General features: G+C 54.8%; 1 protein-coding gene across 4 annotated transcripts in view; it reads right to left on the minus strand.

Moving 5' to 3' along the window:
* Positions 1-423: 423 nt before the first annotated feature.
* Positions 424-18341, minus strand: part of RGS6 (regulator of G protein signaling 6) — a 201815-nt gene continuing 183897 nt past the window's right edge. For all 4 annotated transcript variants that reach the window (XM_075530604.1, XM_075530607.1, XM_075530606.1 and 1 more), the window contains 2 exons: positions 10521-10587; positions 424-593 (listed from right to left, as the gene is read on the minus strand). In XM_075530604.1, the coding sequence (XP_075386719.1) occupies positions 424-593; positions 10521-10587 (237 nt within the window). The remainder of the gene's footprint in view (positions 594-10520; positions 10588-18341) is intronic.

Below are 18341 nucleotides of genomic sequence, written 5' to 3' on the forward strand. Positions count from 1 at the left end.
GGTGGCCAGAGAGGTTTGTGGGAGACAGAAAGATGGCTGGGGCCCCCTGCCGGGGGTGCTGGGGGTGGTGGTGGCCAGAGATGGGGTGGGAGGTGGTGCATAATACTGGATGTGCTCAGGGCCAGTTTGTGGCTTCTGTGTGTGCCAGAAGGTGTGCCCCCCCTCCGCCCCCACAGCATGGGGAGTGAGACAGAAAGACCATGATAGCAACCAGAAGCCCACAGGGTACTCTCCCCGGGATGAGGCAGGAGCCAGGGCCTCACTGAACACGGAGTGTCCAAGCACAACTCTACAAGGAAGAGAGTGCTGTAAACAGGAGCCTCTAGGAGCCGACCCCAGGCTCCGCTGTCCCAATCTTTCCAGCTGTGTCCCTGGCATCTCTGTGTATCCACAGACTGGCCCCATCTTTGCCCTTCAGCTCCCTCATTCCTTCTCTTTCACGGTGAGCAGCTCGCCCCGCAAGGACACTCTCTCGGCGGATGTGGAGCGCCGCCGCCTGCTGCCCAAGGTGTCCTCGGGCTCCGGCCCCGTGGGTGGTACTGTCAGGAAGACTGCATCAGGCCCGTGAGACGCTTGCCCGCCAGCGACTTTCCCTGCAGGACGACAGGCGACAGAGAGGCACGCACAGGCACACACACGTACGCACGCACACACACACACACACGCATGGACAGAGACAGAGAGCCAGGCAGGTGAATTAATGGTCGTGAAAACCCCCAGGCCAGCTGACTTAGCTAACAGATCCCACTGCCGCCTTGACCTTTCATATCTAAGTACCAAACCCATTTCCCTTCAGTGGGTTCCAACTCAGAGTCCCTATGGGGTCGAGCAGAATTGCCCCCACCCATAGGGTTTCCAAGGCTGCATCTTCCCAGAAGCAGACGACATATGGATTGTTCTCCATGGGGAGACTGGTGACTTTGACCTGCTGGTCTCTCGACTAGCAGTTGAGTCATTTTGCCACCATTGTGCCGTTGACCCAATTCCAACTGTAAGACAGGGTTTAACTGTCCCATAGGGTTCCCAAGGCTGTAAATCTTTCCAGAAACAGACGGGCTCATTTTTCTCCTGCAGAGAAGCTGGTGGGTTTGAACTACTTACCTTCTGGTTAACAACTGAGCGCTTACCAAGTCTGTCATCCAGGCTCCTTATAGCTAGGTACAAGACAGTTGGCAGAAATCTAAACTCCAAGACAGATAGAGTATGTTGCCGGACGCTTCAGGAGTGGGGCCTTCCTAACCTAGACCAGGCATTTTGATCCTCTGTGCCATGTATCTTGGCGCTTCAGCTTGCCCCTGAACTTGATTTTAGGCAAGTGGGGGTGTACTGGGCTTGGGGAGGGTGGGCTGACCCAAGGCTTTGGGGCATTAGAAGCAAATGAATGAATTAGCCTTAAAAAAATCCCAAGACCTATGAATCCAGTTTGAAATGGAATATAGAATTTGCCTTAGGAGAACCACACAGCCTTCGGGCCCTTTTGACGGCAGTTCTTCAGACCGGGTACCAGTGCAGGGCCTGGGACGGGGCACTCGTCCCGTCTATATCTCTATATCCTTAGCTTCTCACCTGCGGAACCCAGAGACCAAGTTAGAGGACCTGACCCCCTGCCAGGAGGAGGACACCCATTTTAACTCTAGCATGTGCCACGGTTCTTGAAAGTGAACGCTAAGCCAACTGGGCCAGGAGGTGAGGCCCAGTGCACGAGACAGAGCGGTCCTGGGAGAGTCCAGCTGTCCACTTGCTTAGGGGGAGGGAATGAGGGGCTCCTGATCTGGGGAGGGGGTTGGGGCTCCCCAGATGGAGGGATGAGGGGAAGGAGTGGGGCACACCCATTCTGCTCACTCTCTGTAGAAATCCATATCATTGGACTAGGGTCTCAAATGTGGCTGGCCCCAAGTAGATTGATTACGGTGTCTGAGAAAACACTCAAAACCCTTCGTGGTATTGACAGTGGGCCAGCGACACCGTTGCCATCTGCAAAGGGCAGCCCATGATTGCTCATCAGCACGGACCGCGGCTGGGGTGGTGTGAGATTTGCAAGGGCTGGCAATTCCTCGCGTTCATTTCTAAGTGAGGCGTGAGCACGCGTCTTGTTGACTGGGCTCGGCTGCGTGCAAGCGGGATGTAATTAAAATCAATTGATCAGGTTTGTGAAGCCTGGGAGGGCACTCGATAAGCCTGCTGATGGATGAATTGAAGGATCATGGGGATATCTCACAAACAAACAACGTGGGCTGTGAGTTCAGTGCCTACTGGACTATCGAGGGGTGGGGTGGAGCAAGCCGGCTGGGAGAATTCTGTTGAAAACATGATGATGCTGGTCGAGAAATGAGTATCCCCTCAGGTGCTAGCCACAAGCCTGTGTCTCTCTTCCTCTGTTTAGCCCCACCACTTTATCTTAACTCTGTTTTCACTTGTCAGAGACCGTGCCCTGCTTCTCTCCACCGTAAAACAGAGGAGCCCTGTCACGCAGTGGTTAAGTGCTGGGTTGTTGGCCGAAAGGTCAGGGATTCGAACCCACCAGCTGCTCCTCAGGAGGCCGCTGTGGCAGTGTGTTTTTGAAAAGATGGAAGCCTTAGATGGGCAGTTCTCCCCTGTTGCTATGGATAAGAATCAACATAATAGTGTGTGTGATTAATCTGAAAAGCCCCCAAACCACGAGCCCACAAAATCTCCCATCAACAACCTTATCTGAATTTTCAAACACACTAAACTTAGCCTGCAGCAGGAGGCACTGATACCAGGCTAAAGATTTTAAAATCAGATTTCCCCCCTTCTTCCTTTTTTTAATCCTAGAGGGTTACGATGTCAGTCTCAGAAAGTCACTCAAGGCGGATGGCCGCCCCTCTGTCCAGTTTGGGTCAGCAATGACTCAGCCGGCATAGGCTGCCCTTCAAGGAGCCCCCCCTCCAGAGGCACCTCACCTTTGTTACTGGGGTGAGGGCAGGGGCGGATGGATCTAGGGATGTCTGGTGCCCTGGTGCCACCAGGAACATGGGGTGCGGGGCGCCAGTGAGCACTCTATGTGCTGTCACCCTCTCCCTGGCAGCTCTGAGAGATCACGCGGTCATCTGAAATGGATTGCCAGAGGCGCTGTTGTCCATAGGTACGCCTCTGTGAGCGTGGCATTTGTCATCTAGTTGATTCACCTGGGAATATGTGCCATCTCCGTGCAGACCCAAGGGCCTTAGCGGGGGGGGGGGGGGCGGGGGGAGAGGAGGTGTTTGTGGGGGCCTGCTCTGGGGAACTATGGGGCTCAAATATACATCTAGGAGCTTCCTGCTTCCAGAGCTCTTACAAGCCTCCCCCCACCTGCTTTTACCAGGTTCTGGAGGGAATCTTGCTTCCCTCTGGGGTGTTGATTACCGTGGTAACCACACACCAAATACCAGCGCCGCCTCCTTCCTCTCCTCGCTTTTCCACCGGGGCTGCGAATTACACATCGTGTACCCAAATATATAAGCTCTGGGCTGGCTATCCATGGCGTTTGGGGCTCTGATTTAGCTGGCAGATGTGAGCGACAGAAATCACTGGAGCTTCTGAAGGAGTCTGTGGCTGATGTCAAGCGCGGAAGTCTTGAGATCAACCTGAGTCCAAGTTAACCAGGAGGCCTAAACTTGAACTCCAGCTTCCGCCTCATTAGTGAGGTCATGTGGGCTAGGGGAGGGGTCTGCGGCTCCAGGGGGATTGGAAGCTCTATTTTTGGAGCATAGTGTCTATTTCTTAAAGGTGAATATGGCTCCCCTCCCCTGCCCTCTACGCCCCAGACTCTCATCCCGGCTCAGTTCTACAGAACAGGCTAGGCTTGGAGATGCTAATTCATCTCTTCCTGGTGCTCAGTCTCACAGCCCAGACTGGGGTGGCCTGTGGCCACCTCGCACTGACCATACTTCTGGTTCCCTTCCCCCAAAGGTTACCATTCCCGAGACTTAGGGTGGGTGTGTAGGTGGGGGTGGGGGGGTTGGGCTGCGGCAGCAAATCAGCCTGGAGAGCAGCCTAGGGGCGAGTCACCGGGATACTTCCCAAGCTCTCAGTCATCCAGGTGGTGTGCCTTGGCATTTTTGCCCTCCTCACCTGGCTCCTGCACTCACACATTTACTAAATGCCAGGTCTGCTGCTCACAATGGGAGGTCAGGAGAGTTGGAGTCTGCTCGAGGAAACAGCTCAGCCAGCTGCAATCTGCCCAGGACCCAGTGACCTCCCAGTGGGCTCGGGCAGGCTCGGGCTGGAAGGCGGTTAATCACCCAGGATACAGGCATGGAGAGCTGCCTGCCCAGGGCTTGGGGGGAAAGAAATCCAACCATCATATTGCTCAGCGGCTGCCTTCCTGCAGAATGGCTGCGTTTTCAGGGCTCCAGTGAAATCTGACAGCAGAGGCTATCTGTGTTGGGAGATGAGCCCGCCCCAAAGTCTGTGCCGCAGGGAGCTCCCTGGAGGTACCTGCTCTGCCCAGTGAGCTCCGCTGCCTTTTGGCACCCCCTCTGACTTGACTCTTTCCTTCCTCCTCTGCACTGAGAGAAACCCTGTGGGATGGGAGTGGTAGTCTGCCTCTGCTTGGTGCCTGCCAAGTTACAGAGCAGGTGGTTTGTTTGTGTTTTTGGCTGGGCTGGGAATATGTGATGTTCCCGAGTACTGGTCAGTTGGGAACAGATCACGATGCCAGGAAACCAGGGCCAGCTCAGCCCGGGCCTTGGCGGAGCTGAGTCAAGCAGCTGAGGGGGCTGAAACGCCACGAACAGGAAGCCTTTGTCCAAGAGAAGACATACACACTGATTAGGAACTGCGCTCCGGAAGGTGTATTCCAGAGACACCGCTGAAGCTCTGCACCCCCACCCCCACCCGGTGCCTATCACCTTCCAGACATTCGACAAAGTGGAATCCAATAGCATCTGGGAGCCTTCAATTTCATGGACCACGGGGCGGGGAGGGTGGGGTGCTGGGTTCACAAATACCCCCACATTCAATCCCCCCCCTCCGCCTGTGCAGCCAGTGCGGCCAGCTTGATGGCTAGAAGCCTGGAGGAAGATGGCCACGGCCGCGTTCTTTGTCTCTAAAAGGGGAATGGCACAAAAGGAACGGCTCCCCTTTGTGCTGCGTTTTTAGAAAAACCAACATGCTGCGTGGCATGCTGTCGCTCGGTGCATCTCACTCCCAGATCTTGATCAACAAAGCATGCACGATCCGGGACCCAGAGCTCCCGCTGCTCACTTACCTGCACAGTCTGCATGGGGAGCAGGGCTGTGGCTCAGAGGGTAGCCCTGCGGGTGAGGGGGTGGGTAGCGGGGGGTGCTGCTGTCAGGTGGCCTATGGGGGATCCAGAGCCAACTACTCGGGGCTCAGCTGGGGCCCTTTGCACCACTTAGGGAGTAAAGATGCCGAAACTGTGGATGGGATTCTCTTCCTGACCCCTCCCCACTCCATGACTTCACACCAAAGCCACAGCTCTCAAGTTCAATGGGCAGTCCCTACTTGGTGCAAACAAGGAAGGGCGTACCAGCTCTAGATCCTTCAGCTGCCCCTTGGACAAAAGGGCTAGTGGTCTACTTCTGAAGACATGGCCACTGGAAACAGGTCTATTTTGATACACATGTCACGAGTCGCAGCTGGCTGGCTAGCAGCTGATGTTGCCTCTCGAGTAGGGGGAATTGACTGGCATGGGGGCATAGGTGACGTGGGTGAATACATGTGTCGGATTTACTCAGCCGTGCATTTAAGCTCTCTGCCCTTGATTGTAGGTGGGTCTAGCTCCAAGAAAAGAATAAAGACGCTGTAACTGACCGACTCCTTGGAATTTCCTGCTGCTCACTTTCTCAGTTCCCAAGGCTGTCTTTGCTGCCCCGCCCCTAGTCCAGTCTAGGGGTCCCCCAGGTTCCTCCGCTAGGGGAGCTGGAACTTTCTGGATAACGAATGCAGAAGACTCGTCCAAGCTCCCATTGACCCAGTTGGAGGTGGGACACGCTCACTCCCTGTGAGACATCGCTGAAGTGAAGTCACATGGACCACCCTGATGTATCCAGAGCCCTAGGAGCTGGAGAAGCCACGTGGAGACCCCTGCCAGCGCTGAGATGCTTACAACACCACTGGATCCACAAGACTTCCCACCCACTGGCCTGTGATCTTCCTGCATTTAGCATCATTGCATGTGTTTGCTGAGTCTGAAGAGAACTGTATAGATTGGTATCAGACATATGGGATAATATCGGACTGATAGACTTGATCTTGTTTGGGCTGGGATGTTTTCTCAATATTCAATTGCTCTTATGTATAAAGCTCTTTCTCATACACATATGAGTGTTCATGAATTTCCCTAGTCTACCCTAACACAGGGGACTTCCCTGGAGGCCCCTGTACATTTTGTCCACTCGCCTTCCTCGGTGATCTTTGACAGGGAAGGGGGGTCAAGTGCCATTTCCTTGGGATCCTTCAGGGGACCAGGGAAGTTCTGACAGGGAAAGGCAGAAACCGCTCTCTCTATCCGAGACTCGTTTCAAGAACCTTCGACTCTCCTGCTCTCATTACTACTCAACGTGGTGCCACAAAACAAGGGAAGCAAAATGCAGAGACCAGTTCCTGGGACCAGCCAAGGAATACGATGCCTAGTGACCGTATAGGACTGGGTAGAACTGCCCCTGCGGTTCCTGTGGCTCCTTATGAGAGTAGAGAACGTCATCTTTCTCTTGCGAAGCATCTGGTGGTTTAGAACCTCGGACCTTGCAGTTCACAGCCCAGAGCTGAGCCACTATGCCATGAGGGCTCACTGCTAATCCACAGCAGGGCGTCTCTGGGTGGTGCAAAGAGTTGACATGCTCGCAGCTAACTGCAAGTGGGAGGTTCAGTACCACCCACAGGTACCTGGCAAGAAAGGCCTGGAGGAGCTGCTTAGGATTGCTCGGCCATTGACAGCCCCGTGGAGCACAACTCTGCTCAGACACACGTGGGGTCGCCGCGAGTCTGAACTGACTTGATGGCATTTGGTTGAATCCGCAGTGTCACTGTGGATTGAATTAGGCCAAAGGACAAAGATGTCCTTTCTGGATTTTTCACCCTCCAGGAATTATAGGTGTATTTGTAGGGAGGGCGTGGGGTGGGGTGGAGGGGCAAGCCCTGGGGGCATGAGTCCATTCTGGGGTCTGCATTACACCTGGGTCCTGTCTAAACCTTCTGATCTCTCCTAAACCTTCTGATCTCTCCCAGGAGCTAAAGGGCCTTTAAAAAAATCTGGCTTTAAAATGTTCCCTTTATTCCATTATGAAATAAGAAGAGAGACCACAAACATAAACCACCACCACTCAACTAAGAAAATCAAGGGTGAAAATCTAATTAGTAACCAAGAATTGGCTGGCCAAAGGATTAATTGGCATCTGTTCATGTTGAACTAAGTCTGGTTAAGAAAACAAACAAACAAACAAACAAACAAACAAGCCATCTGATCACAATGACCGTTCCTTTGGAGCTGCCAGAGCCACCGAGGGCAGGGCTATAAAAGCAAACCGGGTTTCGCTGGGAATGGTGGGGACGTGGCATCTAACTGGGCAGCACATTTTGGGGAGCAGTGCCTACAAAGGGTCCCAGGCGCCTTGGAAGGCACCTTGCTCTCATCTGCTTGTCTTTTTCCACTTTACAAAGGTCAGTTGCCAGCACCTCCCTTAGGATTCTTTGGAAAAGGAGCTTCGCAAGGAAGGAGCTGTCCCCCTGGCTTCCCAAGGCCTTCCCCTTTTTGGGGTGGGGGTGGGGGTGTTTCTTATTCCTGCCCAAGGGGGATGGCATCGATATGCCATGGGCTTTTCCTTTTTGAAGTCACCCAAGCTTTGATGGTGGCAGGGTGAGGGTGGTCTCATGACCAGCGACACAGTGGAGAGGCATGGGCCACTGAGCAGCATGGCACTGGGCAAGTGATGCATGATGCTGGCACTCGGCTCACATGGCCACTAAGTCCCACAGCCTCCTTCCTAGGGAGGGAGGGAGTCTTTTAACCCGCCACTTAACAGATGCGGAAATGGGCTCAAATGGAGCGGAAGCAACTTGCCTGAGAACATACAGCTTGCCATTGGTGAGCTCATCGGCTCCCACATCTACTTTGTTGGTGGGCACACCTTCAGAGGGGGGACAGGTGGAGATGCTTAGGGACTAGGCCTGGGGTTGGGTTGCTTCCCTGGGGCAGTCAAGAATGAGTTTCTCAACCTGATGGAGAGAAAGGCGCTAGCTCCTAGACCTCTTCACGTCACCTCAGGCCAGTTCTCTGAGGTGTTTCTCCGTATCATACCTGGGGCTCAGGAGAGAGGGCGGCAGGCCCAGCACAATGAGTCCCTGAGAGCTGCGCTGCGCTGAGCTTGGTGGCAGGCTCCTGCTGCTTTGACCCGGGGCGGCTGGTGGATGGGGCAGGGAAGCCACCCTGTTGGAGGTGTGGGTGCCCCTCGGGATGTCACGTGGCACCCCTTCCAGGGAGGTGAGATGGTCACCTTCCTCAGGTGCTGCCAGACTTCAGTTAGAGCAGCGGTTCTCAACCTGTGGGTCGCAACCCCTTTGGGAGTTGAACGACCCTTTCACAGGGGTCGCCCAATTCATAACAGTAGCAAAATGACAGTGATGAAGTAGGAATGAAAATAATTTTGTGGTTGGGGGGTGGGTCACCACCACATGAGGAACTATATGAAAGGGTCATGGCATTAGGAAGGTGGAGAACCACTGAGTTAGAGCCTATTTCAGATCATTCTAGGCCAAGTGCTTAATTCTGGGTATCCAAGCCAGACTGGGGAACGGGATGGGGGCTCTCTGGGGGGTGGTTCTGGAACCTCTGAGTCCCACCCTCCATCATGCTCAGCATCCCAGGGGGTCTCTGCTGTCGGTTTTGGTGGGTGGTGGGAGACCTGTCACTGGACCAGGGAGCAGCTGTGCCCTATGTCGGTGGCAGAGGGCCCAGACACTGACTTCCCCACCCTTTCCACCTGGTGCTGCTCTTTCCTCCCACACCTGCCCCTCCCTGCCCTTCATGTCCTCTCATCAGCCCTGCTTCCTGCACTCCATCCTCTGGCCACTCCTGCTGGACTCAGAGTAGAGGTGGGGTATGTTACTCGGCTGCACCCTTGAAACACGCACAACTCTTCACTATGGATCAGTAAGTAAGCACAAGAAAGCCCGTGCTTAGCATGATTACTGGGGACTTGTGAATTTGAAAAGAGGCTTTGATTTTGGAGGAAGGTGTGTGTGGGGTGTGTGTGTGTGTGTGTGTGTGTGTGTGTCAGGAGCAGAGACAGATGCCTACCTGACTCAGTAGTAGAATCGTTGATGTGGTGAGATAAAGAAAACAAACAAAGAAACCCGTGAAATTAATTGCCCACTACAGATTAGTAAGCAAGCACAAGTCAGCCTGTGCTTGCCTTGCTTATTGGGCCATCTGATGCTGAGTAGAATGGAAAGGGTAAATTCTGCTCGTAAGGTCCCTCGGGAGCATGCGTGCCTGTGGCCTGAGCAATGCCCACTTCTTCCTCTTCCTCCTTTGGCATCTAAGCTTTGGTTCACTCCAAATTAGGCAAAGGCCAAAAGACTCAAGGAAACCACGGAACCTGGCTGTGTTGCTAAGGGCAACGACTCCATGCCACTCTTTTCCAACTAGGAAGTTCAAGTGGTACTTGACTGTGATGCCAGGGGGAGAGCAGCTGAAGTTTAAGGACGGGCTATCAGGGGCCGAGGATGTGCTCACCCCCAGCGTGGACACTGGCGGGAGTCTTTGGTTGCTTGCTAAGGCAGAGCCTATGAAGCTCAGGGAGTCAACTTGCTGGACCCTGCAAAGCATCATGCTTCAGGAGCTACCATGTCCTCTTCATGCCCAGATCTGTCCAGACACACACGCAGGAGGGGCTGGGCAGGCTTCCCGCTCTTTCCTCTCTCTCCGCAGCCCTGCATTCCTAACCTAAGCAAGCGGGCAACAGGCCGGGCAGCAGTGCCCAGTGGCCCTGGAGAGAGACGTAGGTCATAAGCAGAGAACCTTCTTGCTTTCTCATGTTGCTGGGGGAAGCTGGTCCCTGTGGGGCAGAGGATGGGCGGTTCCCTAGCCACCTCCACCCCTGGTGGCCTGGGCCAAGGTCAAGTTGGGAAGGGGTCTGGAAGCTGTCGCAGGAGGCTGAAGAAGACCTGTGTCTTTATGGGATGTACAAGCCTCTCTGTAGGGAGGGGATGCAGCCATCCTGTCCTGTCCTGTTCTGCTGGAGTCCGGGGTCCGGGAGGAGCAAGGCACAGGATGGATGGCTAAGAACATCATTTGGACATCGCCTCTGGGACAAGGGGCTCGTTGAAGCATCCCTAGGGGACCCCGTGGCTCTTGCTCCTGAAGAAGGGAACACTGTGGTGGGAAGAGCAGAAGACTCAGAGGCCTGGGTACCACGGACTTCTGAGGAGTTGGGGGATTGAGGCTGGGACCAGTGGGCAGGCGGGAGGCCACGGACCAATGGATTTGGGGGCCACCTTCAGTGCAGAAGGATCCCAAAGAAGGTTAGAGGTTGTGCGGTCGGCGGATCACTCACCCACTGCTGGAAGGAAGCCACCTCGGGGGTGAAATGCAGCGGCCAGTCTGACTCTGCGCCAGCAGCACTAGGCAATTGTGTTTTGGGGAAGTGAAGTGAAGAATAACTTATCCAGCGGAAACCATGAAGACCTGCGGCTGGAGAGGAGCCCCCTGCCCACACAAGCGCACGGGTGCAGCTGGCATGCGCTCCAAGCACAGGGCACGTGCAGGATGGCTGCGTACGGTCACCTGACAGCCACACGCTGCATGCGGAGGCGCTGGTCAGGCAGGCAGCACGCGGATCTGCGCACACGTGGACATGGCGCGGGGGAACTGACATAAGCATCTCATGCAAGCTGCGCAGAAGCCATGCGGATGGGTTGTGAAGGTTTGCAGCAGGCTCCTAAGATGCCACTCTTTGACATTGTCAACGGGAAGCATTCACCTTAAAATACAGACATCAGAACGAGATGCTCCCCGCCCCCCCACCCAACCTCCCCAGAAAAAAGCCACTCCTGTCCCTGGGCCGGAGAGTGCACCCCAGGGGGCTGGTTCACTGGGGGGATTTCCAAGCATCCTCTGACACTTGCTTCTGCCTAACAAGTGGTTAAAAAACTAGAAGCAGCAGGCCCCGGAGACGCTGACTCAGTCAGGGGGGTTCCAGGGGAGAGACGGCTGAGAAGCTAGTGCTTCTGGGCGCGAGGCTGTGTGGCGGCTGCTCTCTGGATGATTGGATTCAGTACTCTTATTGGAGGGAGGACCAATCCTGATCTGGGTCTGGAAGCAGGAGGCCTCTCGGGGTTCGTGCACATGAGTCAGAGAGAAGATGCCAGTCCTGAAGGTGGCTGCAATGTTTTCCTAAGGGCGCTCCCTGCTTCCCAGCACCACCTGGGCTGGCCAAAGCCAGGAAGCACCCAGGAGCTCTGAGAAATGGATCCCGGAGCAGAAGCTGGCCAGCTGTTGCACACAGTCTCTCCAGGCTCCAGAGAGCAGAGAAAGGGTTTCTCTGAGTCTATTTTAAAAACAAGTCGCTAAGAATAGCTACCCTCTATGGAGTGGCCACCACGAGCTGGCCACTGTCACCAACAAACAGACGTGCGTCAGGCACATTGCCAGACATGAGACCCACTCACCTGCCAAAACGATGGTCATGATACCTACCTGGGCGGCTAGTGTCGGGAAAGACATAAGGGAGGAGAGAGACAGGGTCTGCCCCCCGGGGTGAACATAGCCTCACAGAGTACAAGGAGCAAGTCTTAGGGCTACCGGGCTGGAAAGGGGCACTGGTGGTGACATGGTTAAGTGCTTGGCTGCGACTGGAGGTTGGTGGGCGGACCCCTGGCAGAGACGCCTGGTGCTCGGCTCCCCTGGAGATTACACCTAGCAATCCCTAGGGGGCCGTTCTGCTCTGCCACCTTGCGTTCCCCAGAGCTGAAACTGACATGGTCTCACCTTATAACAAGGACACACCCATTCAGTGCCCCCCTGGGTGACATTGGCTGGGAACCAACAGGCTGACAGTTTGAGTCCCCCCCCCCCCCCCCACACACACAATGGCCTCGGGAGAGAGGCCTGCGGCTCGACTTTCCCATGACCACAGCCCCTGAAACGCGTACGGATTGCAGGTCAACTGCCTCACACAGCACTGCCGCGAGTAGGGATGGAGCCCCTGGGACGCGTGCTGGGGAGCACATCCACTGGGGAGCACATCCACTGCCGACCCTATAGAAGCATCTCATTTTCCCGAATCCTCTTTATCTGTTATCTTTCTTATACAGGTGGAAACTGAAGCTTGGGAGCTGCCCCGGCCACGCAGCTAGTCGGTGGCACAGCTGGGGGAGAAGGCACAGCCAGCCTAGGCCTGGACCTGCAGGACCTAGCCCACAGGCCACCGCCAGGGGCTCTCAAGAAGGGGTGATGATTGCTCTGATGAGCTCACCCGCTCCTCACGTCTGGCCTGTGCGGTATAACTGAACAAACAAACAAAACCCTAAACTCACTGCCACTGAGCGAATTCCTACTCCTGCCAACTTAGAGGACAGGGTGGAAATGTCCCTGTGGGTTTCTGGGCTGCTACCTCCTTAACAGTAGAAGGCCTCCTCTTTCTCTCCCAGAGTGGCTGGGGTTTTGAACTGCTGACCTTGCAGCTAGCAGCCCAACGTGTCACCTACGGCATCACCAGACCTCCATGCCCTGTACAGGAGGCACCGTTCTATCCATTGGGTAATATAACAGCTAGTCCAGTGTCTTACATCCCACGGCGAATTACGAATTCCTTCGGCAGCTGCTTATTTCTGACTTGGTCCGGCCCTCTCCATTTTGTGGCCACCGAAGAGATGCTGTTCTCTGGGGGCCAAGCGAACAAGGTTTCCACAGTGGATGAGAATGCAGGCGGGGGAAATGTTGCTGCCAGGTTTTCAGTAGCCTTGAACTCTGGGTGGCTCGCAGGGCTCAGTCACTCCCCAGCTTCTTATGCTTCGGTGACACCACAGTGAGGTAACTGGCTACCGACACAGGAAGTGCCACCTGGATGACTTGTAACAGTCAGCCAGGAGGGGCCACTCAGAGTTTTCTCAAAAATACCACCCTCTTGCTATCCAAGAGGAGCCCTGATACCACAGTGGTGCAGCAGTGGACTGTTAACCACAAAGTCAATGGTTCAAAACCACCAGCCACTTCTCAGGAGAAAGATGAGGCTTTCTACGCCTGTAATGAGTTACAGTGTCAGAAACCCACAGGGGGCAGTTCAATCCTGTCCAACAGGGTTGAGCTGAGCCAGCATCGACTAGATGGCAGAGAGTTTGATTTGGAGTTTGCCATCCAAGGTATAATGATAGGCCTCTCTCTATTTGGCTGGAGCAATGGGGGAAGGAGGAGAGTCAAGAACAGGAGGGGGGAATGGGATGAGTGACTAATCACCTCCATGAACAGCTGCCTCCTTGGTCAGGAGACTGAAGAACTGGATGGTGACCAGCTACTGACCGTTTTGATCAAGGCTTCTATAGATAAATCCCGATCCAAAGGGTAAAGAAGCCAAACAGAATTCCACGTTCTCATGGCCCATAGATGTTCTGGAGCCATGGGTCAGGAGGAACCCCCTAAAACTATAGCCTTGAGAGAATCTTTAAACTTTAAACCAAGAGTATTCCCTGAAGTCTTCTTTAAGCCATACAATGGAAACCAATCCAAACTCTCTGCCACCAGGTCGTTTCTGACACATAGTAATCCTACAGCACAGGTAGAACTGCCCCTGTGAGTTTCTGAGATTGTCACTCTTTGGGGGGAGTAAAAAGCCTTTTCTTTTTCCTAGGGAGAAGCTGGTGGTTTGGAACTGCTGACCTTGGGGTTAGCAGCCCAATGCGTAACCGCCAGGCCTCCACGCTTAGCTTCATTCGTACAGAATGTCTGCCTAGGGCTCGGTGCTAGAACCACACATGGGATCAAAGTGACAACAGCGAATCGAAAGGCTGGATGGGAGACCTCGAGGGCAGTTGTGTGTATGTGGATGGGAGAGGGACCATTTGAGAAAGGTAATCAATGTGCTTGACTGGCACATGTGGAAGCTATTGAATTGGTATATGCTCTACTGAGCACGAAAATAAAGGAATCATTAAAAAACAAAACCTCATGCTGGAGTAAGACCCATGAACTGCACCCAAAACCTAACAGAAGCCGTGGTCCTCCATTCGATCCTGACTCAGAGTGACCTTCAGGACAGAGATGAACTGCCACCTAAGGGTCCCCACGCTGTGACCTTTATAGTAGCAGACAGCTGCGTCTTCCTCCTGTGGAGCAGCTGGTGGGTTTCAACCACTGACCTTTTGGTTAGTAGCCAAGTGCTTTATCCATGGTGTCACTAGGGCTCCTGGCTCCTGGTCAGACTGTGAGAGCACATTTCCAGGGGTGGTGCTGAAGTGAAGGGGTTCTTGACACCAGAATGTGAGTGAAGATGCTGTAGGGCATCTGGGGACTCTCATCTCCTTACTCCACACACGCTCCTTCTCAGTGATTCTGCTCATGACGTCCCCAAAGCCAGACTGCAGGCTAGAAAACCAGAGGGTCTGAAAGGCTGTCATGATCCCAGAAACCTCTGTCCAGTCTGTGGGGGTGGACCCAGATCGCTTCCACAGGCTGCTGGTTGGCTTCTTTGCGTAGCTAGCATTATGGATCCGGAGAAACTTCCAGCATCTTTCGGGTCAACATTTCCCTGCTACCCAAGATGCCAAGTCCAAGATTGAGATGAATTTTGTCTTGGATGATCATCTCCATTTTTCAGCCTCATCTGGCCTGATGTAAAGGGCGTGCTCCCTGTCCTTGTTAGAGAGTGAGCCTTTTCCCACCAGGCCTGGAGGCGTAGATGCACCCCACTCCGAGTGCAAATTAGAAAGCCTGGGAGCACGGTATAGTCAAATGGCTCTCCATCTCTGTGAAACCTACCAGTGCAGCCTGTACCCCCATCTCCCCCTCTGCCCCACCTCCTAGCCAGCCTACGAGAGTGTTTGCCAGAGAGGTAGGTGAGAAACCGGCCTAATCAACCCTTGACTGGGCTTTCTTTAGCTTTAAAAAATGTCTTATTAAAACTTTGCTGACTTTACAGGGATTGCCATGATTGATGAGAGGCCGAAGAGAAATTGAAAGCAAAAGATGAGGTGAGGGGGTTGGGGGTAGAGAATTATGCAATCCCATGATGAGTTGAAAAGAAGCCTGAGAGAAGACAGACTGTAGTTTGCCATTGAGCTGGTTCTTAGACAGCTGGACAGAACGCGACAGGAAAGCCCTTCCCTGCGCCCGAGTTGGGTTGAAGATAGTTCCCAAGGCAGCGCTCAGGAGGAGGGGAGCTCCCCTGGGAGACAGCTTCTTGGTAGCCAGTGGCCTCCTGGACAAGGCTGAGATATTTGAGGTCCAAACTCGTCCACCTGGATCTGCAAATGGCATGAGGTCAAAGCAAAGGGCTTCCTCATCTTTGCTGCTTTCACCCGATTTCCTTTCTGGAGGGGTTTGAGGCCCTTTCCTCGAGCCCAGGGGGGCTCCATGCATGGGACCTCCCCCCACAGTATGCTGTCCAGCTGTTCTCAGTAACCCAGTCTCCTTGCACCCAAGGTCGTTGACCTTGTAGACACCAGGGAGGAAAGCCCTGTTGCCCAGGGCGCAGCAGTAGCAGCAGCAGCAGCAGCAAGCTTTACAAAAAGTGAAACCAGCACGGATGAGGCATGGCAGGCAGTCGGTCCCCTTGTCGCCCTTCCCTGGCTCGTCCTGTGTCATCATCTGGCCTTTTGACCCCTCAAGGCGCAGTGGAATCTAGATCTTTGGGATTCTTCTCCTCCACTGACAGCACACGCCCACCCCTTGACCCAAACTCCTTTTCCCTGGCTGATTTTAAAGCTGCAGAAGGAATGACGGTTGTAGCCGTTTGACACGTACGTACATACATACATATGCCGCTTCGGATCCCAGTTGGGAGAGATTGCGGAATGGAAGGCAGGCACAACCCGATCTACTACACCAAACAGCCTTGGCCACTGAGCTTCCGAAGGCCTTCACCGCTCTTCCAAGGGGCATATTCCATTGTGGGGGGCTACATTCCAGGACCCACCTACCCATTTACTCTAGCTTTTGCCCTCTGGGGGATCCAGGGTGTGACCCTCCACAGTTAAATCTCTGGGTGGCTTTGAACTTTGTGGGGGATGTTGTCTTCATTGCTGGTGCTGGCTGTCCAGTCGATTCTGACTCCTCTATTGAGACCTGTGGCCCCTGAGTCGATGACGCCAACTCCTGCTGCCCCGGAGGGCTTCTGAGGCTGTGAATCTTTACAGAAGCGGACTGCCTCAACTTTCTCCCCTGGGCTTGAATCACCGAAAGGTTACTAGTCACGTGCCTAACCAATGAGCCACTGGGGCGCCCATCTCTGTCCTAGATTTCTGCTGTTCCAAGCCTGGAGGGCTTCTCTCTCTTCTCCCTGCTTTGGTGGTGTGGCTGCTCCCAGGGTAGGCCTGAGTCGGGTTTCTTGCCTGACCTGTTTGTCTTGCCTGTTGCTGGTGGTCACGGAGGCAACCATTAACCCATGGCCGCCCCAGGCACACACGCTGGCCAGGTCATGGGCCACCGGCAGGATCAGACGGCTGCGGTTGGAAGAGTCTGCTTTTGGAACCGATCTTTTTGGAAGCAGATTGCCAGGCCTTTCCTCCTCATTGGTCTTGGTCTGGAAGCCCCAAGGCAATGTCTTTAGCTGCATAGCAGCCGCACACCTCCGCTGATATCCGGTGGTGGCTAACCTGTGAGGTGCCCTGACTGGGAGGCGAGGATTCTACCTCCTAAGCACCACGTGCTCACAGGTCCTGCTGTGGTTGCCCTGTGTTACTGAGTCGATTTGGACGCCTCGTGACTTACAGGACAGAGAAGAACCGGCCCATCTGGTTGCAGACCGCCCTGCGGTTTCTCCTCCACCACCCTTGCAGTTAGCCATGCCCACCACTGGTGCAACAGAGGGGGCTTCGTTGTGCTGCCCTGGCTTCACCTGCGCCCTCTGTGTTCTCTCCGGACAGAAGGGAGCCTGCGGCAGTTCTGGCGTGGCCACGTGGCCATTTGGGGGCTAGGCGCCAACTGTCTGGGTGCGCGAGCACAGGCTTAAACACCCCATAGCCCCAGAAATCACTCTAAAAGGGCGGGCTCCGCTCTTCTGCGTGTGGGTGGGGAGGAGGTCTGGGCTCCCGCAAAGCGCTGCAGGTCACCTTCCGGAATAGATTCTTGTTCAAGCATCCGGTTCAGTGTGCCCCAGCGTCCCTCGCTGGGAGAGTGGCGGGAGACACGGCCTGGGTCAGAATCCGTGCCTTCAAAACACACAGCTGTGGCTGCCTGAGTCTCACACCGCAGCTCCCCCCCACCCCCCCGGGGTCTGGGCGGCAGCAGAGGGGCTGCGTGGGGCCGCAGCTGCCCACAGCCTGTGTCCAAGGCGGAACCACGGAACCACTTTAAGCGGGCACCCAGGGGGAGGGCTGCTTTGGGCAGACAGGTTGAAGTGGGACCTGCAGCAAGAGGATAGAATGCAGTTTGGGGGCCTGGGTGCGGGGGTTGGGGGCTCCTCCTGGCAAGAGGAGAAATGGGAGGTAGGACCAAGTGTCTCAACATTGACAACCTCTGATCTTTTCCAATAAATATGATTTTCTCCTTCCCCTAGAATTTCAAAAAGACTGCCCCGCCTGCCACAGGGAACCTCACGGTCATGTCTGTAACCCGTTAGCATAAAAAAACAAACCGAACCGAACCGAACCACCTCATTGCCATGGAGTCAAGGTGAGGATGCCTAGCGATACTACAGGACAGGGCAGAATGTCCCCGGAGGGCTTCCAAGATGAAATCTTTACGGGAATAAAAAGCCTCATCTTTCTCCCCTGGAGCAGCTGGTGGTTTCGAACTGCAACAGATATGTGCTGGCTCTACTCACCCTCCCAGGGACCTAGAAAGTGATGCTGAGGTTCCAGATGCTCGTGGTTCATTCCCTCCGCTGCCCAGGGGCTGCTAGCTCTGCCCACCCCCCACCAATGGATGGAGCTGGCAGGCAGCCTGAAGACCCTCTGCCCAACTGGTCTAACGTCCTGCCCCCCTCTTGGCACGGCGTTCTCTCTGAAGGGCGAGGATTGCTTACCTTGCTTACCCTGTTCTGTGGGAACCCCTGGCTCCCTCGGGTCTCAGGGCATGAGTGAGGCCAAGGGGGCTTGGAGGGCTCTGAGGCTGTGGTTCCCTGTGGCCTTGTTAAGTCTTTGTTCCTGTGAGCTACCACCCATGGCAGCCCCATGTAGGACTGAGCCGAACTGCCCCTGGGGTTTCTTGGCTGTCATCTTGG

This window comes from Tenrec ecaudatus, chromosome 14, assembly GCF_050624435.1.
Source record: "Tenrec ecaudatus isolate mTenEca1 chromosome 14, mTenEca1.hap1, whole genome shotgun sequence".
NCBI classification, from domain to species: Eukaryota; Metazoa; Chordata; class Mammalia; order Afrosoricida; family Tenrecidae; genus Tenrec; species Tenrec ecaudatus.